Here is a 26,163-nt window from a genome sequence, read left to right on the forward strand (position 1 = left end):
GGGGAAGGGGGCCGCCGAGGAGCCGCCCGCGCTGGCGGCCTCTCCAGTGGCACACGGGCCCGCGTGTCGGAGCTGCAAGGCCGAGGCCGTCTTCCCGATCGCCCCAACCGCCAAAGACTAGCTGAGGGATGGCCCTGCCTCCAGCCCCGCTGAGGAGTCCACGCAGACTGTGGTCGTCCGCTCGTCCCTCCTCGTCCACCCCGTGGGCCCTCAGCTTCTCCTCCGTCTTCCACCCACCTCGCTCCATTCCCTCTGAGTCCTTTCTCTTATTCCGGCCTGGTCCCCTCCAGCACGCGGGGCCGCCCTTAGCGCGTGTGTAGGTATACGCACGCGCAGTCCTGTTAGATGGAGGGTTGAAAGGGTGGAACTCGGGAGGGGAGGCCATGGGAGGGGCTCTGGCTGATACCTTGTCTCTCTGCCCGCAGCCACCTCCCCTATGACGTCACTCCAGAGCAGGCCTTGAGCCACCCCGAGGTCCAGAGACGGCTGGACATCTCCCTCCGCAGCCTCCTCGCCGTGACGGACAAGTTCCTTGCAGCCATCATCTCCTCTGTGGACCAGATTCCGTAAGTGCATCAGCCGCGCCCCAGCCCGGGCACGGGACCTCAAGAGGGCCAGGCCAGGCGAGCTGTAGACCTCTGTGTCCAGCACTCTAGGAGGCGGGAATAGGTTAAATTAGTAGGTGGCACATCTGTGGTAGGAACAGTGACGATAATAGAATCTAACACATTTGAACACCGTTCTGTCATCGTACGTTACTTCCACGACATAGTTTCACTTGATCCTCACAAAATCCCTGAGCTAGAGGGAGGGCAAGAATGGCCATCTCCATCTTCCAGACCAGGGAAGGAGTCGGCGAGGGGGAGGGGGTGGGGTAAGCCCCCATCTGTTGTTCTCCTCGGGCCCCGCCTCCAATCCAGCCCCTCCCGGGTGCTCGGTGATGACAGACAAGGTTGGCCTTCCCAGAGCCTCCCAGGCTGTCCTGGGACAGGGTTCTGGCTGTGAGTGCCCCACACCCCAGGTCCACGCTGAAGGTGCTTCTGTGGGGGGAGGCAAAGTGAATATCGGGACCTGGGCTGCTCCCCAGGGGAGACTGGAGCAAAGAAGAGGGTCTCGGGCCAGGCTGAAGGCCGCATGCAAGCTTAGTGGGCGGCAGGGCCCTGGTCCTGGGCACTGACACTGAGGCAGGGGAGGGGGCGGCAGGGCCCTGGTCCTGGGTTCTGACACCGAGGCAGGGGAGGGGGAGACAGGGCCCTGGTCCTTGGGCACTGACACTAGGGCCGGGGAGGGGGCAGCAGGGAGCGGGCCGTGAGTAGCAGGGGGACACTGCCTGGAGCTCCGGCAGAGACGGGCGGACCGCGGCTCACGCACACTTTGTCCGCAGGTACGGGATGCGGTACGTTGCTAAGGTCCTGAAGACAACCCTGGCGGAGAAGTTCCCCGACGCCCCAGAAAACGAGGTCTACAAGGCGAGTGTCCCCTCCTCCCCAGACTCGCGAGCTCCCTTTTGCCCTGCTGGTGAACCCCCGACTGAGACAAATGGAGAGAAGACCGATGCTGTAAAAATCAAGCGGGGAAATCTCCACGCTGGCTCACCAGCAGAGCCTCTGCCGGCGGGCGGAAAGGCGCATGGTCGTGAGCTAAGAGGCCGGACAGCCCCGCACGGGCCCAGGGGACCTGGGTTCCGGTCCCAGCCCCTGCCCAGCTTTCGCCGCGTGACCTTGAGCGGGTCGCCAGCCTGGGAGCTGGGGGGCGGGGCAGGGGCTGCCAGGGCGGACCCCCGGACGCTTCTGGGACGGTTTCCTCTGCCCTCAGGTGGTAGGGAACCTCCTGTACTACCGCTTCCTGAACCCGGCCGTCGTGGCCCCTGACGCCTTCGACATCGTGGCCGTGGCGGCGGGCGGTGCCCTGGCCGCCCCCCAGCGCCACGCGCTCGGGGCCGTGGCCCAAGTCCTGCAGCAGGCCGCCGCCGGCAAGGCCTTCTGCGGGGAGAGCCGGCACCTGCGGGTCTTGAACGACTACCTGGAGGAGACGCACCTCAAGTTCAGGTCTCCGTCCCGGCACCCTGTCCCTCCTGTCCCCTTCTCCTGCTCTCGTCCTCTGCCATGCCCCCCCTCCCCCGTCTGGGCCATGGGGGAAGCGCGGCACGGCGGGGGCACGGCGGTCAGGGAGCCGGAGCGTGGGTTGTTGGAAGCATCGCCCGGCGGAGACAGAGGAGGGCCGTCCAGGGCAGTGGGCTTGAGGGGACGCCAGGAGGGGGGCCGGGCGGCCCCGCGGGGGCGCACAGAACAGGTGGGGGTGCCGCCCGCCCTCTCCCACACCCTTCCTCTGGAGACAGGAGGTTCGTCTGCCGAGCCTGCCAGGTGCCGGAGCCGGAAGAGCGCTTTGCGATGGACGAGTACTCGGACATGGTGGCTGTGGCCAGACCCGTGGTGTACATCACCGTGGGGGAGCTGGTCAACACGCACAGGGTGAGGGGCGCGGCCGGGGGTCGCGGCGGGGCGGGGGGCGGGGCGGCGTGGGCGGCCCTCGGAGGAAGGTCTGGCTTGGATCTGTAGCTGCTCTCTCCTTCCACCTGCAGCTGTTGCTGGAGCACCAGGACTCGGTTGCCCCCGATCACTGCGACCCCCTGCACGAGCTCCTGGAGGACCTGGGGGAGCTGCCCACCATCCCTGACCTCATCGGTGCGCGCCGTCCTTGGCGAGGGGGCCCGGCAGTGGGGGGGGGGGGGAGGGCCTGCAGGGAGGGAGGGACGGACAGACTGAATGGCAGGCCGGCAGGCTCTCTCCGGAGTTCCATAGTCAGGGACGCGTGCCGGAAAGCCAGTCCGCACAGCACCTCTCCTTTCCCTCTGGTCCGAGATGGACACAGGGACCCGGACTGATAGGAAGAAAGGGGACAGACAGTAGAGGGACCCAGTGCCAGCGTGCGAATGGCCAATCAAATCTTGGGAGAGCGGTGTGGATGAATACGGGTCCGTTTGGGGTCTCTAAGGGTTTCTCTGACAGGGCCTTGAGTCCATGGAGTGACAGGATGTGGCCCTGCAGGAGTGGAAGTTCAGGGTGGGGGTGGTGACACATCGAAAGCTGGGAGCCCCAACACCTGGGCAGAGGGTGTCGGTCAGAGGTTCATCCGCAGGAACCGGGAGGCTGAGCTCTATGGACGAGAGCCGTCCTGTGGGTGCTGCCCCCAGTGGACCCGCCTCTCCTGGCATAAAGGTGCCCGGAGTGGGCACGTAGCACGGCTGTCTGCACGTGGGGCACGCTCGTCTCATCCCTCCCCCCACTTCAGGGGAGGGCGTGGCCACGGACAGGAGCCTGGACCCGAGCAAGCTGGAGGTGTCCCTGACGCTCGCCAACAAGTTTGAAGGGCTGGAGACGGACCCCGGCGATGCCAGTGCCCGGAGCCTGCTTCTGAGGTGGGTGAAGGTGGCCCCAGCCCCGGCCCCTGCTCGGATGGGGGGCGAGGCCATTCCACTGTCTTCCTGGGCTCCTGTCCTTCGGGCGGGTCCCCCTGAGGCTCACCGGCACTGCCCTCGCCGGGCCTCCGCTGTCCACCTCGGCCTCTGTTCTGTGCTGAGCTGAGGCCGAGGGAGAACGGGGGTGTTGGTAACACCTGACGTTTGTGTGTTTCTGCGCTGTGACTGTTTGACCCGAGGGACGACCGTGAGGTCGGGGATGGTCTCCCTGCTTTAGTGTAGAGACCCGGGGTGGGTGTCCTGCCGAGAGAGAAGGTCGGGAGCTTTCCACCCCCCCGGTCCTGTGAGAGCAAGGGGGATGCCCCGCAGGGCTGGCCGGCCATCTGGGCAGAAGAGGAGCCAAGTTGCCACCTTGGCCCCGCGCTGGCAGGGCGGCCCCTCCCCACCCACTTGCCCAGTGAACCAGTGAGCTGGGCCCTTGGCCTTGTCTTGCCATCGCTCTCCTAGCAGGGCGAGGCCAGGCGTGAGCACGCAGCCAGAGCCACCGAGAGGAAGGTGGCCGTCAGGCACCCTGAGAGCTCAGAGAAGGGACACCTGAGCTGGGGAAGGTCTCCCAGAGGAGGAGGCACATCCTTTAGCTCACGGACTCAGGACGACAGTTTGTGGGAGGGCATTGTTGGCAGGGGGACGGGGGTGAGGGCAGGGGTGAGGCGGCCCGGTGTGTGTGCACACGGGGGGTTCTGTACTCAGGCCCTGCATCTCACCCTGGGGTCTCCCTCCTTGTTTGTTCTCCTGACCTCCCGAGGTCCCTGGCAGCCATGACGTGGGGCAGGGTGCACCCACCCTCAGCTCCCGGCCAGCCCCGGGCCCAGACCCTTCCCTGTGCCTCCCCTCCTCCTGCAGCACCAAGCAGATGCTGGTGGACATCATGCAGTTCCAGCCTGGGGACTCCCTCGAGGAGATGCTGTCCCTCCCGGCGTCCAGAGAGCAGGTGAGTGGCCGGGTAGCTCCAAGTCTGGTCTGTTCATCACCCCCTCCTGGCACCGCCCATTTCCTCCCCTAGACCCACCCAGCCTCCACAAGCAGACAGATGTGCCCCCCAGGAATGAGAACAGCACCCCCGTCCCGGCTCCCCCTGCAGCAAGAGTGAGCTCTGCAGGGACCCCAAAGGCCCTGATGTCCGTGCTGGGTGGGGGGGGGGGGGCTCAGGGGCATCACGCAGCTACCCCAGTGGGCGCTGGAGGGCAGGCATCCTGCAGGGAGAGCGGCCGCCTGAGGCCTGGAGGCAGAGAAGGTACGGGGTGGAGGTCCGGTTGGGCCCCCGGCAGCAAAGACTAAGCCGAGGGCCTTCCAGAGAAGGTGAGGATGGCCCGTAGGGGCAGGTCCCAAAGCACAGGATGGAGGGGAGGGGCGCCCCAGATACCCTGGAGCCATCGCGGTGTTAGGAGGTGTGTGTCCAGAACCCCTTCCGCTGCGGCTTCCGCCCCGGTCTCCTTGGGCCCCTGCTCCCCTGTGGGGACCCCCGAGGCCCTCGCCCGTCTCTGACATCCGCACCGCACCCACCCCTGCCCCAGATGAGCTGGGGTCCGCCCCGGCCTGGGGGGCGGAGTGGCGCGCCCCGCGGATCCCTGCAGCTCTTTTGCCCCTCAGGAAGCGGCCCACGAGCGGCTGACGAGCTGGCGCCGGGCCCGTGAGAGCCAGACCCCGGAGCCCCTGCGACGGCACCGCTCGCTGACCGCGCAGTCCCTCTTGCCACTGGCGGACAAGCGTCGGCGCGTCCTGCGCAACCTGCGCCGGCTGGAGGGCCTGGGGCTGGTCAGCGCCAGCGACGGCTACCAGGGGCTGGTGGACGAACTGGCCAAGGTAGTGACCCGGGCGCCTTGGGACACGCCCCCCCCCTTCCGGCTGCCCCCCCCCCCCCCCCCCCCGCACGTGTCCGCCCAGATCCTCACCAGCCGGGGGAGGCCAGAGGGTCCGTTTTGAAGGCGAGGTCGGAACGTTACTCAGGCCGCTCTTGTACTGAAAGACCAGGAGCCTTGAAACCGTGACTCCTCGGTGGGGGCGAGGCCCCGGCCCTGAGGGTTCGGGCTGGAATCCTCGAGACCCTCCTCCTCGTCGGAAAAGCAGCTGGGAAGCCTCCCTCTTCCTGCTTCTCCCGGAGACCCTCACAGGGAGTTGTGGGCCCGCCAGGCCCCGAGGCGCTCCCGTCGCTGGGGGCAACTCCCCCTCCCTTGTCCCCCAACCCCAGGACATCCGCAACCAGCGCCGTTGCCGGCAGAGGCGGAAGGCGGAGCTGGTGAAGCTGGGGGCCACGCTCCGCGGCCTGGACAGTAAGGCCACCTTCTTCGAGGAGCAGGGCGACCACTACAGCCAGTACATCCGGGCCTGCCTGGACCAGCTGGCCCCCCACCCCAAGTGGGTGCCCCCTCCCGCTCCCCGGGACCTCTCACCTCTGCCCACGTGACCCCTGAAGGGGAGGTCGCCCCGGGACGGCAGGGTCCCTTTCTGATTCTGGCCTTCGGTCCCCTCACAGAACCTCGGGGCCTGAGTCGGCCGCCACAGGGAGAACTGGGGTCTTTGGTGTTGAAGACCCGGCTCCGTGAACTCCCTGGGCCCTTTTTTAAACCAGGAGCTCCGGGAAAGGGAAGAAGCCGTCGCTCCGTTACACTGCTGCCCAGCTCCTGGACAAGGGGGTCCTGCTGGAGATCGAGGGCCTTCCCACCTCTCAGTACGTGTGTTCGGAGGGCACAGTGTCAGACCCCCACCGGGCCCCAGCGTGGCCCCGCCTTGGAGGGGCTGCGGGGTGATGGGGAGACGGGACACCTCCAGACAGAAAGCCAAGGGCAGCGCACGTGGTCCGGCACAGCCCTGGACACACCCAAGGGGGAGGGCACCGGGGACCCGTCCTGGAGGAGGGGACAGCCGTAAGGGCCAGGCACGCCGAAGACAGAGGCAGCCGGGGCCCCGCGAGCGCTGACGGGAAGTCTGGGCTCCGGAGGAGGGGGGCCGGGGCCCTGGAAGGAAGCACTGAGTCCGCGTTTTGAATCCTGTCCCTGAAAGCTTCAGAAATGTGATCTTTGACATCAGCCCTGGAGACGAGGCAGGGAAGTTCGAAGTCAATGCCCGGTTCCTGGGTGTGGACGTGGAGCGGTTCCAGCTTCACTACCAGGTGAGAGGCCCCCCAGGGGCCCCAAGCCGCCGGCCTGGCTCGGGTGCCCGCCTGAGGACAGTGGGCCCGCCTCGCTCCTCTCAGCCGCGGAGGACGTCAGCTCCCCGCCCCGCCCATCAGCACCTGAACAGAAGGGTGAGGGTCTTGCGGCCCGAGCGCCTCTGTCCCCGGGCCCTGGCCCAGACCCCACCACCAAGCACAGAGCGTGCAGCTGGCGGGCACTGTCAGAGCGGATGAGTCCTGATGTCCCAGCACGTGTCTGGGACCTCGCACACGCCGCCCTGCGGCCCTCTGCACAGCCCTGAAGCGTGACCCCTGTTCTCCAGGCTCTGAGGCTGACACAAGACGCAGCCTGAGACACAGGCCAGTGTTCAGGACAGCTGTGATTTTGTTTGTTTAGGTTTATTTATTTTGAGAGAGAGAGCACGAGCTATAGAGGGGCAGAGAGAGAGAGAGAGAGAGAGAGAGAGAGAGAGAGGGGATCCCAAGCAGCCTCCGCGCTGTCAGCACAGAGCCCAACGTGGGGCTTGAACTCACAAGCCGTGAGATCGTGACCTGTGCCGAAGTCGGACGCTCAACCGACTGAGCCACCCAGGCGCCCCAGGAAGCAGTGACTTTAAACCCACGTCTTTTTGTTCTGCCCTTTGGCCTTTTGAATGAGAGAGGGGTTTGAAGCCCTGACTCTGCTCGAATTGACATTTGGTCAAGTCCCTGTGCCTCTCTTGGCCTTGATGTCCTCATCTGTGAACTGGGGTTTTGATGGCCAGCGCCCCTGGGTGGGCGAGGGAGGCTCAGGGGCGTGAGTGTTGTGTAGACTGGCCGGGCCACCACCAGGAGCCCTCGCGCACCCCACCCCTGCCCTCTCCCCAGGACCTCCTGCAGCTCCAGTACGAAGGTGTAGCTGTTATGAAGCTCTTCAACAAGGCCAAGGTCAACGTCAACCTTCTCATCTTCCTCCTCAACAAGAAACTGCTGCGGAAGTGACGGAGGCAGGGGCCGCTCTGCGAGCCCCTCTTCCCCGCCAGGTTGCAGTCTCCACACTAACACTAGCTCACAGCCCTGCGGATGCCCAGGGCTCAGGGCTGGGCCGAGCTCCGGGAGCATCACCCCACCCCACCACCCCCGCCCCGGCTGGAGCAGCTGGCCCACCGGGCCACACGGAGGCTCCCTGGCGACAGTGAGCCTTGCCCAGAGGCTGGCCGTGTGGCCGATAAGCCCCAGGGCCCCTCGGTGTCCCTGCCGGACCGCAGCGCGGGGACCTGGGCCCTGCACCCTGGCCCGCCGAGGCCCTTGCTCTTTGCCCGCTGCTGCCCTCCCGCGGTCACCCCGGTATTTGCAAGCACTGCCCGGCCGCCTCTGCCTCCCTGCTCCCTGCAGGCCCCAAAGCCAGCTCCCGCTCCCTCCTCCCTCTTCAGCAGCAGCGGGTGACACCCCACCACCACCCCGGCACTGGGGGTCACCGTGTGGCCCTCCTCCTGGGTGTACCCCTTCATCTCTTTGAGCTCAGAGAAGGCGTTGCCATCTCCCAACAGTCCCAACAGTCCCAACGCCCCTCCTGCCGTGTGCGCAGGACGCCTTGGGTGGGGGGCAGGAAGGTCCCCGTTCCTGTTTCAGACTCATCCTGTCCCCTTCCTACGGCACGAAGAGCGTCTTTCCCTCTGTTCGCTCACCCTTCCGGGCGGTCCCAGTCCCTGCATTCTTGTCCCTGCCACCGTCTCTCCCCCACGTCCACCGACTTCCTGTCCGTCTGCCCCTGATGTCACTTGAATAAAAGCAGCCGTCACCCACACATGTGCAGTTCATCCCCCGCTTCATTTCCTGCAGAGCGGGTCTCCGGGTTCTGAGACGGCCCTTGCCCGGGAGAGGAGGGGCGGGGGGCGGGGGGGGGGGGTTGGCTCCTCGCTGCAGCCCCTGAAGTGCCCGCCTGGCCGAGCTCCTAAGAGCTTCATGAGACGAGGGTTGGTTCCTCTCCCGCCTGCCCCGGGGCACGGGGACGGGGAAGGAGTGCTTGGGTTTTGGTGCTGTTTTTATCGCAGCTCTGGAGGCAGAAGCCAAGAGGAGGAGGAACCGGGCCTGGTTGCGCCCCACCCGCTCCGCACACACTTCCAGCAGCTTCTCCTCGTGTGCTCTGGCCACAGCCGCCCACGTGTGCTGCAGCCCCTGTGCTCTGAGCAAAACCCCCTTTCCGCGACAAGAGCCCCCCTCCTTTCCTCCTTGCTGTCCGGGAACAGGGACAAAGCCTGGGGACGAGGGAACAGTACAGAGGCACCCGCCCTGACATCCCGCCCAGAAGCCCCTGCTGGGCACCCCCGGTTTGCCTGGCGGGTCTGTCTTCCGCTCCGTCACTCAGGATCTGTCTCGCTGTCACATCGTCTCCTTCCCGTAACGTGTCACAGCAGAGACTGGTGGTACTGCCTCACTCTGAGTGACAGTGACACACACAGTGGATCCGGGTTCCCACACACCGTCAGCCGTCACTGAAAGCTCACACTCGCCCGACGGCTCCAGCACTGGGTGCCACCGTGATGCTCCCCGGCAGCCGCGTGGGCTCAGCCGCGTGGAGCACGCGCTGGCTCGTCACCGTGGCTACTGTCACCAGGGCCTGTGTGGCGGGGCTCTTTGCAGGCACTTCTCACAGCAACTCCACAGAGGGGAGCGCCCCGCCCCCACCCTCTGCCGGGCAGGTGACAGAGCCGAGGCTCAGAGCTCTGGGTCACAGCCGGCAAGGGGCAGAGCAGGGCTCTCAACTCGGGCCCACCCCCTCCGGGCTCACCTTCCCCCACCTCGTGTCTTATCTGAGAGAAACATTTCCACTTCCTTCAGCCCACCCTCTCGTGCTGCCCTCTTTCGAGCCCACTGCTCAACCCTCCCGGTGGCCCCTGACACGCCCCGGTTCATCACTGTCTTCCTGTCAATGGCCAATGTGACACAGAGGCACGTAGGTCCTATGGGGGAGTACACTCTCTTCAGGGACAATTTGACAACATCAGAAATGGGGAAAGAGAGGTCTTTCTACCAAACGGTGTTGGGACAGCTGAATATCCATGTACAAAAGAATGAAGCCGGACCCCTACCTCATACCGTATACCAACATTGAAACAGATCATAAACCAAAATGTAACAGCTAAAACTATAGCATTCTTAGAAGGAAACGTAAATTTGCATGACGTTGATCGGGCGATGGTTTCTGAAGACACCAGAAGCACCAGCGGCAAGAATTAGATACACTGGAGCCTCAACAAAGTCAAAAACTTGTGCTTTAAAGGACCCCTTCAGGAAAACGCAGACAGGGGCACCTGGGTGGCTCAGTTGGTTGAGATCGGTTTAGGTCATGATCTCACGGTTCGTGGGATGGAACCCTGCGTTGCGCTCTGTGCTAACAGCACTGAGCCTGCTTGGGATTCTCTCTCTCCCTCTCTCTCTACCCCTTCCCTGCTTATGCTTTCTCTTGCTCTCAAAATAAATTATCTTAGGGGTGCCTGGGTGACTCATTCGGTTAAGCATCAGACTCCGGCTCAGGTGATGATCATGCAGTTTGTGAGTTCGAGCCCTGTGTTGGGGCCCTACGCTGACAGCTCGGAGCCTGGAGCCTGCTTCGGATTCCGTGTCTCCCTCTCTCTCTGCCCCTCCCCCACTCACACTGTCTCTCTCAAAAAAAAAAAAAATAAATGCTAAAAAATAGTAAAATAAACTTTTAAAAAGTTGAAAAAAATGAAAGGACAACCCACAGAAAGGGAGAGAGATGTTTGCAAATCATTTGTCTTTTTTTTTTAATGCGTGTTTTTATAGAGAGAGAAGCACCGGTGGGGGAGGGGCAGAGAGAAGGGGAGACACAGAATCCGAAGCAGGCTCCAGGCTCTGTGCTGACAGCAGAGAACCTGACACGGGGCTCCAACCCACAAACCACGAGATCACGACCTGAGCCAAAGTCAGACGCTTCACCGACAGCCACCCAGGCGCCCCACAAATTGTGTTATCTTGTAAGGGACTTATTTCAAAAAGAAAAAGACAACCCAATTACATGGGCAATTTTGGTGGCCATTTCTGTAAAAAAGATATGCAATTAGTTAATAAGCACATGAAAAGATGCTCAGCATCGTTAGTATTAGCATAATGCAAATGAATTTTTTTTGATTTTTTATTATTTATCCTTGAGAGAGAGACAGTGTGTGAGCTGAGCGGGGAAGGAGCAGAGAGAGACACACAGAATGCGAAGCGGCCTCCAGGCTCCCAGCTGTCAGCACAGAGCCCGACGCGGGGCTCGAACCCACGGATCGCGAGATCATGACCTGAGCCCAAGAGGGACACCCAACCCACTGAGCCACCCAGGCGCCCCGCAAATGAAATCTTAATGAGATGCCACTTCATCCCCAACGAGGATGGCTGAAGTGAAACAGCTAACAACAAGGTTTGCTGAGGATGGGGAGAAACTGTAATTGCTATGGTGCCCGGGGGGTTGGAAAACGGTGGAGCCACTTTGGAAAACAATTTGGCGTCTCCTCGAAATGTCAAACATACGAGCCAGCAGCTCGCCCTCCTGAGCGCGTACCCGAGAGAACTGGAAGCCGATGTGGCCAGGAAAGTCTGGGCACAAATGCTCACCAGCTGATGAGCGGATGAAGAGAGGGCGATATATACGAAGGGAGTACCGTTTGGCCATCGAAGGGGATGAAGTCACGACACACGCTACCACACAGAGGGCACTTGAAAACACGCAAAGTGAAAGACACGAAAGGTCACGTATGTCTGATTCCGTTTGTGTGAGGGTCCAGGACAGGCCAATCCACAGGAACAGAAAGTCGATCAGTGCGCCGCCGGGGTCTGGCAAAAAGGGAGAACAGAGCGAGTGCTGGTGGGTGTGGGGTTTCTTTTAGGGGTGGTGAAAATGCTCTGTAATTAAGTAGTAAGGCTGAAATTCCTTTTTTTTTTTTTTTTTTACATTTATTCATTTTTGAAAGACAGAGAGAGAGCATGAGCAGGGGAGGGGCAGAGAGAGAGGGACACACAGAATCCTAAGCAGGATGCAGGCTCTGAGCTGTCCGCACAGAGCCCGACGCGGGGCTCAAACCCATGAATCTTGAGATCGTGACCTGAGCCAAAGTCGGACGCTCAACCGACTGAGCCACCCAGACGCCCCTAAAGGCTGCAATTCTGACCATAGTGAAACCACTCGATTTCATATCTCCAAAGGGTACATTTTATGGTATGTGAGTTATATTTCAATAAAGCTGTACTTTTTTTTTAAATGTTTACTTATTTTTGAGAGAGAGAGAGAGAGAGAGAGCGAGCAGGAGCAGGGGAGGGGCAGAGAGAGAAGGAGACAGAGAATCCAAAGCAGGCTCTGAGCTGACAGCGCAAAGCCTGATGTGGGGCTCGAACCCCTCAACCGTGAGCCGGCCTGAGCTAACGTCACTCAACCAATGGAGCCACCCAGGCGCCCCCAAGCAGTTACTTTTTAAGGCTGTAATTGCACACACCCAGCAGGGGATGCTTCCCGTGAACACACCTGGATGGGGCAAGGATTGTGCGTGGGGGCAGAGGATTGTGCGTGAGGGCAGGGCAGCCCCACGACGGGACATGGCACGGCCAACGGCGACGATGAGTACACACGAGCGGACTGGTGTGAAAAGCCGCCCCCGTGTGTGCTGTTCCGGACGATGCCCGGGGAACTCGGTGGTGGCCGCCTTGGGGGGGGGGGGGCGGGGAATGTCTGTGCTGCTACTTTGATGAGCTTCTGTCACTCTCAGGAAGGGGAGAGCCAGCACACGCTGAGGACGAGCGTCCCTTGTTCCAGAGCGGCAGCTCCCCGCGGGCCCCACGAGCTGTTCCTTCTTGGCCCCCAGCCGCACGCAGAACCTGAGACCAAGCGCTCGGAAACTTACAGCCGAGCCGGCCGGCAGGGGCCTAACCCCCGAATCTACCGAGCAAAGATGGAGCTTGTATTTCACGGGACGTTTTCGCTGCATTTTTCTAGTAACTGGCGTTTGTGGTATTTCACAAAAATGTCGGCCCGGCCCGGCGGCGCTGGCCTGGCTCAGCCGGTGGAGGTGCGGATCTTGGTCTCGGGGTTGTGAGTTTGAGCCCCACGTGGGTGTGGAGCCTGCTTAAATAAGAAAAATAAAAATAAATCCAAAAGTTAAAAAAAAAAAAAAATATGGGCGCCCGAGGGGCTCAGTCGGTTGGGCCTCCGACTTCAGATCTAGAGGCTCAGGTCACGATCTCACGGTTCCTGAGGTCGAGCCCCGCGTCGGGCTCTGTGCGGACGGCTCGGAGCCTGGAGCCTGCTTCGGATTCTGTGTCTCCCTCTCTCTCTGCCCCTCCCCTGCTCACGCTCTGTGTCTCTCTGTCTCAAAAAGAAACAAACATTTAAAAATAAATAAATGAAATTATTGTCGCTTTTTCCCAATTACATATTCATTGTAGAAAGTTTGGGAAATATTTACAAAGCAAAAAAGGGCCCATAACAATTCATGACACTGTCACAAAATGATAACCACTTGTAACATTTGATGTCTTTTCTCCCAATCGTATTTGCAATTAGAACCACGCTATGCATCTTATTTTATAACCTGCTTTTTCTATTTACATTGTAAACAGCCTCCCATATATTTTTTTAATGTTTATTTTTGAGACAGAGAGAGAGACAGAGTGCAAGCAGGGGAGGGGCAGAGAGAGAGGGAGGCACAGAATCCGAAACAGGCTCCAGGCTCCGAGCCGTCCGCCCAGAGCCTGACGCGGGGCACAAACCCACGAACCGAGAGATCAGGACCTGAGCCGAAGTTGGGCACTTAACCCACGGAGCCAGCCAGGTGCCCCGCGCCTCCCACATTAAATGAGACAAAGCAGGGGTGCCCGGCTGGTTCACTAGGTGGAGCGTGTGACTCGGGATCTCAGGGTCGTGCGTTCAAGCCCCACACTGGGTGCAGAGATTACTTAAAAAGAAACAACTCTCTAGATGCTTTATGTTCTGGCAGACGAATGCTGTGTTACAAACCCTTTGCCTGTCGGCATCGGTCTCTCTGGGTCTCCTCCTTTGGGGAGCTGATCCCCCTCCCTCCGCGCAGCCGTGGGGCTAACAGCGGAACTGCCTCCCACCAGGACGTTGGGCTCAGGACTCCAGAGCAGACGCTCAGACTTCCTTCCCCTCGGCCGTGGGAACTTGAATTCTGAACTCTGAGGGCGGCACCCAGGAAGCGAAGCCGGATGGGGCTGAGTCACCCGCTGGCAGCACCCTGCAGAGACGGCCACCAGCTTCTGGCCCCGGGGTCCCCGGCGGGGGGGGGGGGGGGTGTCAGACCGTCACCTCTCCCGGGTCAAGTCGCTCTGCTCCAGACAAGCCTGGAAGCCTCTCGTCACGTCTTGCTTGACGTTCCTCTCTTGCTGCTAACCAAGACCGCTTTCCCGGTTCGTCCCGGCACCTAGATCCGCGTGCCCGTGTGTATCTCCTTGGACTGTTTCTGCTTCGCAGGGTGTGCACTTTATAAAGGATCTTCTCACCTGCGGCCAAACGTCCAGAAAACCTGCACCAACTCACAGAAAGAGGGCACAGGAGGCGAGGGGAAGGCGTGCGCGCCGGGGTCAGCCGTCCAGAGTCCGGAAAGGAGCCCAGCCTGACTCCTGCGAATCAACAGAACCCGCCCTCGCCGGGTCTTGTGAAACCCGTCCACTACCTTTCCGCCAGGGAGGCATAAGGGGACTCCTTTCTCTGCGGGGAACACACACGTTTAAGAAGGACGGCTTGCCAGATGCAGTGTGGGACCCTGGACTGGATCCTGGGACGGGAGAAAAGGGCCGTTAACGGGAACACCGGTGACGCTGAGCACTGGAGTTGAGTTGGTCAATACTGGTTTCCTCGTGTTGACAGATGGACCGCAGCAACGCGGGGCGCTAACCTCGGGGAGACCGGGGAGTGCTGTCCGGGAACTCTCTGTCCTGCTTTTGCAACCTTTCTGTAAATGTGACGCGGCGCCCAAATTGAAAGTTGACTTAAAACGACAGTTTGCACCAATTTGTAGTCCCGCCGAAAGGGCACAGAAGTGCTAGTCTTACCGCAGCCTTGCCAGCGGCAAGTATTTTTAAGAAATTCAGTCCTTCAACAAATATTTAGTAAGTGCCTGAGACGGCGAGGCCACGTGGCACGCTACACTGCCACGCGCTCCGTGGCCTCGCGATCTCAGGCACTTGGGACGCACAGTAAACAAAGCCAACCTGAATCAGTGTCCTCACGGAGCGGACAGTGGCGGGGCGGTGGGGCGGGGGGGGGGGGGGGGGGGGGACAGATACTCCGGTATGTCCGAAGCAGTAAGTGTTCAGGAAAACGGAAAGAGCAGAACAAGGGACATCCCGGGTGACGCACGGGAATGGGGGGGGGGGGGCTGCAATTTTAAATAGCGCGATCAGGAGGGGCTTCCCAGCGGAAAAGACATCTCAGCACTGACAAGGAGGGAGAGGTAAGCCGTGGGGACGCCTGGAGGAAAGGTGGTGACACAGACCACGTGTGGCCTTCCAGGTGCCAAACAGGTTGGGGCAGAGGCCCCCCCCCCCCCCCCCCCCCGGCTTACTCTGCTTCGTCTCCCAGCCTCGTGCAGTTAGGCGGGGCTGTGCCACCGGCCCGGCCACGGAAGCGGGAGTGGAAACGCACCAAGTTACCTTCGGGCTCAGGCAACAAAAGTCCCGCTTGTGATTCTCTAGTCTTCCTTTCCCTGGTGTGGTATCTGTGCTCCAGGGGGAGCAGCGACGACAGCCCTGGAGCCTCCATCAGCCTGGGACCCGCCGTGTGACCCGTGTCCTGAGCCCAGTCACCGGCCGGTAGCACCCTACAGAGACAGCCACTGTCTGGCACTGAGACATTTTTTTCTTTTCGTTTGTTTATTAATTAATCAATCAATTAATTAATAGTAATCTCTGTGCCCAGTAATCTCTGGCTCAAACCCACGACCCTGAGATTAAGAGTCGCACACTCCCGGGGCGCTCAGCAGGTGAAGCATCCGACTTCGGCTCCGGTCATGATCTCACGGTCCGTGAGTTCGAGCCCCGCGTCGGGCTGTGTGTGGACAGCTCGGAGACCGGAGCCCGCTTCGGATTCTGTGTCTCCCTCTCTCTCTGCTCCTCCCTTGCTCACATGCTGTCTCTCTCTCTCTCAAAAATATAACAAAAACATTAGAAAAAAAAAAAAAAAAGAGTCGCACAGTCCCCGGCCTGGGTCAGCCGGGTGCCCCCGGGCACTGAGGCTCTTGCTCTGGGATTCGGGCGCCTCTCACTGGAGCACAGCTTAGCTCATGGCCTGACACAGAAGGCCCAGCTTTTACCGCATCAACTGAGTCCACTGTTCGTTTGAAAAACACAAGCATCGCTGTTTACCTTTAATTTCCTTGATAATTACTGAACGTAGGAGACTGTATTTTCTGTCTTTAAAAAAAAAATTTTTTTTTAATGTTTATTTATTTCTGAGACAGAGAGAGACAGAGCATGAGTCGAGGAGGGGCAGAGAGAGAGGGAGACACAGAATCGGAAGCAGGCTCCAGGCTATGAGCCATCAGCCCAGAGCCCGACACAGGGCTCGAACTCACGGACCGTGAGATCATGACCTGAGCTGAAGTCGGACGCTCGACCGACTGAGCCACCCGGGCGCCCCGACAGACTGTATCTTCTAAGGTGGACAGGACAGAATCGCCGTGCCCATGTGCTTGCTGTGACAGCAACACGGCTGCCACTGAGAGGCGACATCGGTGCTCCCTCCCCTCGAATCTGTATTCACCCTGAGAGCGAGGTTGTTGACTTCTACGGCAACATCGTAAGAAATGTGGGGACTTCTGTCTGGTCCTGGGGGACATCCTCTTTTGGAAGCCTCCGGTCACGCAGTGAAGAAGCCGAGGTCTCGTGCAGAAGCGTCAGTGTCCAGGGACGTTGGCGGTGGACGCCCCAGCTGACAACCGAGCGTGAGCGGAAGCCTCTGGGGGCCCTCCAGCCACCGGAGCGGCCCTGGGACAGAGCCGCCCGGCTGAGCTCGGTCAGGCCCAGAACCATAATCATACCCATCACGTTGTTATTGTTGTTCTGAGCCACTACGTTTTAAGGCGGTTCGTTACATAGCAATACAGAATCGCGAGGGTGGAGAGGAACATCTTCACTATTTTTATTTCATATATACAGACACACGTTTAAAGATTTTTTTTTAATTTTTTTTTCAACGTTTATTTATTTTTGGGACAGAGAGAGACAAAGCATGAACGGGGGAGGGGCAGAGAGAGAGGGAGACACAGAATCGGAAACAGGCTCCAGGGTCCGAGCCATCAGCCCAGAGCCCGACGCGGGGCTCGAACTCACGGACCGCGAGATCGTGACCTGGCTGAAGTCGGACGCTTAACCGACTGTGCCACCCAGGCGCCCCTAAAGATTTTTTTAAAGTAGTCTGTGCCCCCAGCGTGGGGCTCGAACTCACAACCGGAGACCGAGAGTCGCTCGCTCCACCGCCAGCCAGGCACCCCGATTTTTATCTAATACGTTGAAGTCTTTTTACATCCTGACGCCATCTCCTCGACAGGACCCACTTTTCTCTTTCCACGTAAAAGTGGGGAGCAGGACCCGGCCATGGAGGGACCTAGAGAGATGTCCCTCAAAGCTAACTCAGACCCGCTAACAAGATGTCCCGGGTACGGCCGCAGCAGGCAATAAATGTTTGTTAAAGGAGTGAATCACGCTGTTCTCGGGGGCAGGGGTAGAAATGGCGGATGTTAGTCAAAGGGCACAACCTTCTGGTCAGGAGAGGAGCCAGTGCTGAGCGTGTAACTCACAGCGTGGTGACTACAGTTAGCGACACGTGATAGTTGCTGAGAGCAGGTCCTAAATGTCCTCCCCACGCACACCCGTGCGCACACGATGATGGTGTGAGGTTGTGGAATGTTAACTAACCCTACTATGGTGATCCTTTCTCAATAGGAATTCGCATCGAATTGTTACATTGCACACCTGAAATTGATATAATGTTATATGTCAACGATATCTCAATAACGCTGAAAGATAATAATAACTCTGTCCCCATTTCTGCATCTTACTTAAAATGTAACCAACCTGGGGGCGCCTGGGTGGCGCAGTCGGTTAAGCGTCCGACTTCAGCCAGGTCACGATCTCGCGGTCCGTGAGTTCGAGCCCCGCGTCGGGCTCTGTGCGGACGGCTCGGAGCCTGGAGCCTGTTTCCGATTCTGTGTCTCCCTCTCTCTCTGCCCCTCCCCTGTTCATGCTCTGTCTCTCTCTGTCCCAAAAATAAATAAACGTTGAAAAAAAAAATGTAACCAACCTGGGGCGCCGGGGTGGCTCAGTCAGTTAAGTGTCCCACTTTAGCTCAGGTCAGGATCTCGCAGTCAGTGAGTTCAAGTCCCGCGTCGGGCTCTGCGCTGACGGCTCAGAGCCTGGAGCCCGCTTCGGATTCTGTGTCTCCCTCTCTCTCTGCCCCTCCCCTGCTCACGCTCTGTCTCTCTGTCTCCCCAAAATAAATAAACATTAAAACAATTAAAATAAAATATAATAAATAATAAACAAAACAAAATAAAATAAAATATAACCAACCTGAGGCTACTGGCCGGCTCGGTCGGAAGAACCTCCAGCCCTTGACCTCGGGGTCGTGAGTTTGAGCCCCACGTCGGGTGCAGAGATTACTAAAAAAAATAAACTTAAAAAAATGAATAAAACATAACCAACCTAATGAAATGCGTTCATGAAATTCAGATGCCTGGTGCCACAGTCTCCAGAAACACCAATCTATCAAACCTGTTATGATGAAGGGCTTACAGCCAACTTTTACCTGGTGTCTCTCCCTTTTTTCTTCCCTTTCCATTCAACAAAATAACGTACATATCATCTCCACGTAAAAGACTCAAGTAATGCATACGGAGGTAGACAGAAGACACCTGCACCCCACCCCCTCCACAGGTAAGCCTTGCTGATATTTTCGTACAGACCCTCTGGGGCCTTTTTTCTATATATTTGCATCCACGTGTGCAAACATACTGTGGCAGAGTGCGGTTTCCAGAAACGGGCAGGCCACTTCCTATCCCACCGCTCTTCCAAAACCTCGCCCTGTCCACCGGTGGAGGCTCCGTCCCCACCCGGGCGGGGCCCGTGACCGCCTCACTACCGTGGCCCAGAAGCGACACTAGGTCACTCCCAAGGCCAGGTCCTAAGAAGCAGGACCGACCCCCCGTGGCTCTCTGTGCTCAGACACGTCAATTCTGGAGCCCTGAGCCCCCCCTGGAAGGATTCTGAAGGCCCCGTGCTGGAAAGACCACAAGGACGGGCTAGACAGAGAAATCAGCAGAGCTTTTCTGGAGCCCGCCCGTCTGAGTGTTCCCAGCCCGAGTCCAGACACGTGAGGCCAAGAGGACGCCTTCACCCCTGACCCGGTCAGCACACGAGCCGCTGAGTGAAAACCACCCAGCGGAACCCAATCAATCCCGGAAACCGTAAGTCACTGTAACGACAGTTGCCATTCGGCGGGTCCGGCTCGGCTCCTCGCCCCGTGCGGCCGTGTGGCCTTTCTTCTGCGGCAGAGACATTCCACAAGGCAGCACGGCGGGCGGGGAAGGGGGGTTGCTTTGGTCCGGGGAGGGGGCTTCAAAGGAAGGCCTACTTGGGAGCCCGCTGTGCGAAACGAACGCAGGAAGCCGCTGGGCCCTGCGTGGAGCTCCGGGAGGGCCCTTGACGAGCTCCTAGCCTTCGAGGCCACCCTTAAAGACCCCTGCCCTGTGCACAGAGTCCAAGCACCGGGCACAGCAGTGATGCTCCGTCTTCCCTCTTTCCCTGCGAGTCCACTACCCTATAATGGTACACCTGCTTCGGGCGCACGACCAGGCGAGGCCACCTGTGTGTTCGGGGCACAGCGGCTGATCCCCATGTTGCACACAGGAAGTCACGGATGACTGGGCTGGGGAATCTATTGTCATCCTTTCTAGAACTTCCATTCTCTTGTCTCCACTTTATTTATTTATTTATTTTTTTAAACGATTTGCCCAAAGTCATATGGGCTTTTTTTTTTTTTTTAAGTTTATTTATTTTTGAGACAGAAAGAGACAGAGCATGAACGGGGGAGGAGCAGAGAGAGAGGGAGACACAATCGGAAGCAGGCTCCAGGCTCTGAGCCATCAGCCCAGAGCCTGACGCGGGGCTCGAACTCATGGACCGCGAGATCGTGACCTGAGCCGAAGTCGGACGCTTAACCGACTGAGCCACCCAGGCGCCCCTCTTGTCTCCACTTTAAATATCTGTCTTGGGGGGCGCCTGGGTGGCCCAATTGGTTAAGCATCCGGCTTCAGCTCAGGTCATGATCTTGCGGTGCGTGAGTTCGAGCCCCACGTCAGGCTCTCTGCTGACAGCGTGGAGCCTGCTTGGGACTCTCTCTCTCCCGCTCTCTCTCTGCCCCTCCCCTGCTCTCTCACTCTCTCTCAAAATAAATAAACTTAAAAAAAATCTGTCTTAAAGGTGAGAAACAGGAATGGACACTGTGTCCCCTCTGTCACCTGTGGTCATTACTCACCCCTCCAGCAGAGGACAGCTTCCGGGCCCTTTCTTGATAACTCTTGCTTCATATATCGCTTCCCTGCTGCCCCCGCCACGAGAGGGGGAGACACCTCAGAGACCTTCCACAAACCTCTTCGAGGCTCCCCCAAAGTACTGTTGTCACTCGGCCACCAGGTTTGCGTGGGCCTTTCAATGTGCCCTTGGTCACCCGCGATCTCCTCCTGCAGGGAAAGGAAGGAGAGGAGAATTATTGCAAGGCACCACACATAGCCCTATGTCATCTCTGCGGTTTTCCAGGAGTGTCACCTTCACTCTGAGGAAAGTGAAGCTCAGAGAGGGTCAGTGGCGTGCCTAAGGTCACACAGCTAGAAACGGCCGAGCTGGAACTCAATCTCCGGTCTGCCCGACCCAGCCTTCTGCACTGGCTTTCTCTAAACCTGAGCGATTCCGAGGTCCCCGTGTGACCACGCAGGATTTCTGAGTGCCTGCTGCTTCTTTATTAGTTCATGGGGGTACTGCCTAACCATGCTCTGAGGTCTCCCCTCCCTCTGGGGTCCTGGGCCCCTCCAGTGTCCCTGTGACCACATAGTCAGGGCAACAGGGAAAGTGTTTTCTCCCTTGACCGTTTACGGGGCAACAGACAGGCCTGGCTTGGAATCCCAGAGCCATTTCCTGCTGTGTGACCATGAACATGGCTCCTCAACCTCTCTGAGCTTCTGTTTGGTCATCTGTACAAGGCGGATGAGGATTCAGACATCCGTGGGCTTGTGGTGCGATGCTGAGAACATACGCCTCATGCCTTCCGGGGTGCCCCCGTGAGGCGGGCATGAAAACAAAGTGAGCCTGTACCCTTTTATTCCCAGGTTTTTCTCTTTCTCGTGGGTCAGCAACCAGGAGGCCCCTGCGTCTTCCAGCAACACGGCCCTCGGGGGTCAGTCCGGAGCACGTGCAATGGGGGGGGGGGTCTCGCGACTTGCCAGCGCTTATGGAGAGGAGGGGGCAAAGCACAGGCGGTCCCCTGCAGGGTTTGGGGACCATCCCGGGAAAGACCGCAGGCGCGGGGGGAGAGTCCCCAGGACCCCGGCACAGGTGCACAGCAAATGCTCGCCCCATGAAGGTGCGCTTTCTGGATGGGAGCTGAGTCCGTGGGGAGCCACCAGCCACGTGCGGGAGCGGTCGTGTGTCCACACTGCGGATGGCCTGAGCGGCTTCCTTAGCCTGGCAGGGATGCAGGTGTGTGGGCCACAGGGCTCCCTTTGATGGTTACCTCTGTCAATCTCCAGCCCGCCCCCAAATATGCTGAAAATAATAGATTAGAAACGATGAAATACGGTGGACAACACGAGCCTTGAGAGCACTTGGACTTCAGGCGGCCTCTCCTGTGTAGCCTGTCTCACCCAAGCTGCCCCCCTCCAGCCGCAGCATCTCCACAGGGGCGCTACCTTCAACGGACAGGCAAGCCCTCCCCCCTCCCATAACCAGTGAGAGATGCTGACACTGTCTTTCGGCCCCTACCCCCAGCCCGGGCCCCGCCTGCCCTCAGAGAGAGTCCCACGGGGGCCGTGTGCAGTGGCAGCCCCCCGGAGAGGGGCCACACGCTTACACATTCATTAACACACTTACTGGGTGACAAGTGCGTCCCTCCTCTGCCGCTGTCAGGAGGACGATGGCAGAGGGAGCCTTGAGCTTTGTCCACCCACCCAGGCCTTCCGCCGTCTCCCCACCTCCCTGGCGCCTGCGATCCTTGCCAGGGCCCCCTCCCATGCCCTCCAGGTACACAGCCTCTGGTTGCTTAGCAACGGCCAGCCTCTTCCCCTACCTCAGCACCTTCCCCTGCAGCTCCAGTAGAGCCGAGGCAGGGGTGGGGGCAGGTTGGACTTCACAGGAACCGCTGCCAGGGAATGTGTGGGAACAAGCCCCCAGACAGGTCGAGGGTAAAGCCCAGGGCCCTCTTTAACACTTGGGTCCCACACGGTCTCTTGGAAAGTCCTGCCGGGCTCCGCCGCCCCCAGCTTCTCAAAGCCCTAGTCCTCTTGTCCATCCTGTAAGTCTGCCTCCACCTGCATCTGTCCCAAGGGCAGGCCCGTCCTCTCCTTCGGCCCCTCCTGCTCAGGCTGAGCGAGGCCCAGTCCTAACCGCCCCCCCCAACTACGCTCCCCAAGTTGCCATAGCAACTGTGGCCACACCCTTTGTTATCACCTCTCTAGGAAAGGCCCGAGGGGGGAGGGGGATCCCAGAACAGACCCCCAGGGGTACCCTGCTTTCCGCACCTCCCACCGCCACCTGCAACCTGGGCTTCAGTTTCAATGGAAACGGACGTTGAACTTCTGGGCGACCAGAAGAGGATTAGGCCCAGAAAAACAAAGTCCCTGCTGCTTTCCCTCTGTCCCTTCAGCTACAATATCAGAGTCCCCAAGAGAAGCCCCTGAAGAAGCTCAGCACCTGTGACAGGAACCTGCCCCACCCAGAAAAGCGTCCCCCAGCCCCCCCACTGACAGAGTGCCCTCCAAGGGCCCAGGGTCCATCGCACTGTCCACCTGACTTGACCTCTTTACCTGCACTTCCTGCCACCCCACCCCCTCAGTCCTGGATGCTTGGGTCTGATAATAGGATCTGTGGGATAAGAACCAGGGCTAGGAAGCAGTGAGCGCACGCTTCCAGAGTGCGGGCTGGAGCCCGGCTCCCCGGCAGGACAGGACGGGCTGCCACAGAGCCGGAGATGCAGGGAGGGAGGCCTGGCCTCTGCCTTGTAGCAGAGGAAGCAGGCAAACAGCAGATGGAACTTTCAGGCAGGAGACCGGACCGAGTGACCTCACCCAAACCATGTGGCCCTGTTGGTAATGCAGCCTGGCGAGCCTCCCAGCTCTCCTGGGTCCCCAAGTAGGAGAGCTTTTTATAGTTCACTCCCCAACTTGGGTTTGAATAATTAAACAAGATGGACAGAAATAGCAGCTGGACAGCAAAGTTGGGTTATTTTGGGGTTTTCTGGAACACAGAATGCTCCTGGACAGCACCCTACCCCGGCAGGGGGTGGAGCCGGCACCCAGGCAGCGGGGAGAGTCCTGTGGGGACCCATCCGTGCCCCTCGCGGTTCCTGAGCTGACAGGGTTGCTCTCCCCCAGAGGAGGGTCACCCCACTTCCTCCTGGTCTTCAGGGAAGGAGAGGGCTCTCAGAGCTCCTCCCCTGGCAGGAAGTTCCTTCTGTTGTCTGAACGCCCTTCTACTTCAGAGATGGTGACAGATATCGAAAATCAGATCGATAAGCAGCTACGAGCCAGGCCGAACCAGGATGAGGTGGCTCTTGCTCCTCTGGCCAGCGAGCTGGAATCAGGTGGTAGGAGGCCTTGTGCCCCCCTCACCCCCCACTATAACCGCGGGGAAGCTGTAGAAGGAATGGAGGTTGGGGTGGGGGATGGGAGGCAGAGCCGGGCACAGGACAGACAGGGCTCCGGAGAAGGAGAGGCCGAGGATGGACCCGTGCCTGGGCTAAGAGACTCTGAAGGGGCAAGAAACTCCCCTCGTCCAGCTCCATTTAGTGTCCTCTGCCCCTGGCAGCCCAGCCTGGGGGTCCCGGGTCAGGGTTCTAAGCAGCAGAGCTGGGGTGGGGAGGCCCCCTCAACTCTCCGCTGCAGACCCATCATTTCTGGCTTGTTTGCATAATACTTTTGGTTCAACCACAGTGATTAGGGCCTCACCCCAACCTCTGCCACAGAGCTGAAAAGCTGGGGCACAGAGGGGGGCGTTTGTAATGTTTTCTCCCTTTGGGTAACAGCTTCAGGGGTGGGTTTGGAGGTCAGATTTCAGGAAATACTGAAATCACTCATTCACTCATGTTTATTCACTCAGCGAACATTTTTAAATCACCAACCCTAAACCCTGCATGGTGTGGGTTCTGGGAATAAATTAGTGTGGCACGGTCCTCGCTCTCCATAAGCACACAGTTTAGTGGGGGAGGGAAGCATCCTAAAACGCACTCCCCACCATCATTGAGCGGCTTACAATGAAACAGATACCATGCAAGAGGGGCCGCCTCCTTCAACCAATCCCGCTAACATGTGGTCCAAGCAGCATTAGCCCCATTTGACACTTAGCAGAGGTAAGATGAACACACTTGTTCCAAAGTCCCTCAGCCAGTAAACAGTATAAAGGGGATTCGACCCCGTGTCTACATCACTCCAAGATCTGAGCGCTTCAGCACTGCCTCGTGGTCGCTAATGCAAGGAAGGAAGACGCAGGTTCATTGAATGCTGTGGGCGGTCCGTCCTTAGCAGCTGGGACGCGCTAGCCCGCCGGTGGGGCATTCAGGGAGAGCCTCCTGAAGGAGGCGACTTTGCACTGGATCCCATTGGTTCTACAAATACCGAATACCTGCCTACCAGGAGCTTTGCTCTCCGTGCTGGAAATGCACCGTGCTGGAGATGCGGAGGAGAACGAGTTCCTTGCGTTGCGGACATGCGGGGCAGGGACGAAGGAAGGACTGACATTATAACTGGGCGAGTCTTAAGTGCCAGCCTCCTCTACCCTCAGAGCTGTTCTCCTCCAGCGCTGCTCTCCCCGGGCGCAAACCCCAACCTTCTGGGGAGTCTAGAGGAAACGCCTGGCCCTCCTACTCTGGGAAGGAGCACAACTCCTACCTGTCCTTCCTAACGTCTATCCTGCACGTCCTCTCGCTCCAACAGATTTCCCCACCTCTCATTTCATTCCTCCTTTCCAAGGCCAAACTCACAGCTGCGACCCTGCCGGCCGAAGGCGGCTGGCCCTTTAAGGCCACCTTCTTCCCCCCACGTGCCGTCTGGTTGGGCTGGCGACGCTGACGCACGCGTGACGTCAATGGCAGCTGGCGGAGTCTGGGCACGAGGAGCGAAGTTGGGATGGGGGCGGGGGGCGAGAGCGAGAAGGCGGTTCATTTGCATTTAAAGGGGCCACTCCCGAATTGGTGAGCAGGGCTTTAAAGAAATGTGTATCTGGCAAACTTTCTGTCCTGGGCTACGAGGCAAGAAAAAGGCGTGGTCCCGCTGAAGTCGAAGGTGACTTGAGTTTGCCATGTCAATTATGTCCTTCCGCAGAAAGGGAGAAATAGTCCGTCGGTGCCCGGGCTAGAAGCACGTGACCTGGAGGGGGCGGGTTGGGGGGGGAGGGAAGGAGGGAGGAGCTGGGGAGGCGAATGTCAGGCTTCGTTTCAGCTGCCCCCACCCCCACATCCTGCCCACCCTCTTGCAGCTGCCACCACATCCTGCCCAGCCCGGGGCAGGGAACTCTTGTAGGGGGGGCACGGACCGAGGACCCGGCTTTGGCACCCCTTTCCTGCCCCCTTCAGATCCAGGGCGGGGCCTCTGCCCTTTGCCCCGGGCCTGGCCCCAGACAGGGCACCCTGGCACTGAGCTTGGGGCACAGCTTTGCCAGCACAGCCTAGGACAACTCTCTGCTTAACTCCTCCCCCCCCGCCCCCCTTTCTGGCCTAGAGCTGGACTTGTCTGGGCCCCAGATCAGAGCCCCATCCCTGGGCCAGCACAGAGTAATCAATGGACAAATAGAGGAGATATCCATTAAAGTTTTTGTAATCTTAACTGAGATACACAGCTACGTACACAGATATGCACAGATTCATGTAACAGACATTGGCTGAACGCGTTCCACTCCAGGCCCTGCAAAACCAAAGCTTATTTAACTGCTGCCCTCAAGGAGATCAGGACGCGGTGCAGAAGAGTAAATTGGAAACCAAAAATGTCAGTCCAGCCAGATGTGTACTGGCGAGGTAGCCACGTGGCTTACAGAGCACTCTACACAAGCAGATGATACACAGGCCCTGGTGGAGAATGTGCACACAGGAGGGCCCCCAGACCCCCGCTGATGGCCCCTGCCCTCACAAACAAGGTGGAAGGTGTGGGGAGAGATTGAAAAATGGGGAGGAAGAATGATCAGCCCAGTAGAAGGGATGAAATGGAGGGAGGTGGGGGGCGGGGATCCTCCCAATGGCAGTGAGGAAGGAGAAAGGGGTCAAACCAAGCAGCCAGAAGAAGGCTGGAACAGCAGCAGTGGCTTCCTAGGGTTCTGGAACAACAGG

General features: G+C 59.3%; 1 protein-coding gene and 1 long non-coding RNA gene across 8 annotated transcripts in view; one reads left to right on the top strand and one right to left on the bottom strand.

Annotated features, from left to right (window-relative positions):
- Positions 1 to 8,376, top strand: part of IQGAP3 (IQ motif containing GTPase activating protein 3) — a 35,528-nt gene extending 27,152 nt beyond the window's left edge. For all 4 annotated transcript variants that reach the window (XM_006943075.5, XM_045048392.1, XM_045048390.1 and 1 more), the window contains 12 exons: positions 426 to 566; positions 1,385 to 1,469; positions 1,816 to 2,048; positions 2,339 to 2,471; positions 2,582 to 2,684; positions 3,292 to 3,418; positions 4,322 to 4,409; positions 5,069 to 5,281; positions 5,667 to 5,833; positions 6,048 to 6,146; positions 6,479 to 6,587; positions 7,458 to 8,376. In XM_006943075.5, coding sequence (XP_006943137.3) covers positions 426 to 566; positions 1,385 to 1,469; positions 1,816 to 2,048; positions 2,339 to 2,471; positions 2,582 to 2,684; positions 3,292 to 3,418; positions 4,322 to 4,409; positions 5,069 to 5,281; positions 5,667 to 5,833; positions 6,048 to 6,146; positions 6,479 to 6,587; positions 7,458 to 7,571 — 1,612 coding nt within the window. In that variant the 3' untranslated portion in view covers positions 7,572 to 8,376. The remainder of the gene's footprint in view (positions 1 to 425; positions 567 to 1,384; positions 1,470 to 1,815; positions 2,049 to 2,338; positions 2,472 to 2,581; positions 2,685 to 3,291; positions 3,419 to 4,321; positions 4,410 to 5,068; positions 5,282 to 5,666; positions 5,834 to 6,047; positions 6,147 to 6,478; positions 6,588 to 7,457) is intronic.
- A 2,476-nt stretch (positions 8,377 to 10,852) lies between these two features.
- On the bottom strand, positions 10,853 to 25,214 carry LOC102900580. 4 transcript variants are annotated; one of them, XR_006591377.1, is made up of 4 exons: positions 21,919 to 25,214; positions 20,116 to 20,320; positions 18,153 to 18,241; positions 10,853 to 11,408 (listed from the first exon to the last, which is right to left on the bottom strand). It is a non-coding gene; the product is annotated as an uncharacterized LOC102900580 (long non-coding RNA). The 4 variants fall into 4 exon arrangements; XR_006591375.1 differs by lacking the exon at positions 10,853 to 11,408 and adding an exon at positions 16,922 to 17,555; XR_006591374.1 differs by lacking the exon at positions 10,853 to 11,408 and adding an exon at positions 16,924 to 17,555 and having other exon boundaries at positions 24,734 to 25,206.
- Between the last annotated feature and the right edge of the window lie 949 nt (positions 25,215 to 26,163).

The sequence above is a fragment of the Felis catus genome, chromosome F1, assembly GCF_018350175.1.
Source record: "Felis catus isolate Fca126 chromosome F1, F.catus_Fca126_mat1.0, whole genome shotgun sequence".
NCBI classification, from domain to species: domain Eukaryota; kingdom Metazoa; phylum Chordata; class Mammalia; order Carnivora; family Felidae; genus Felis; species Felis catus.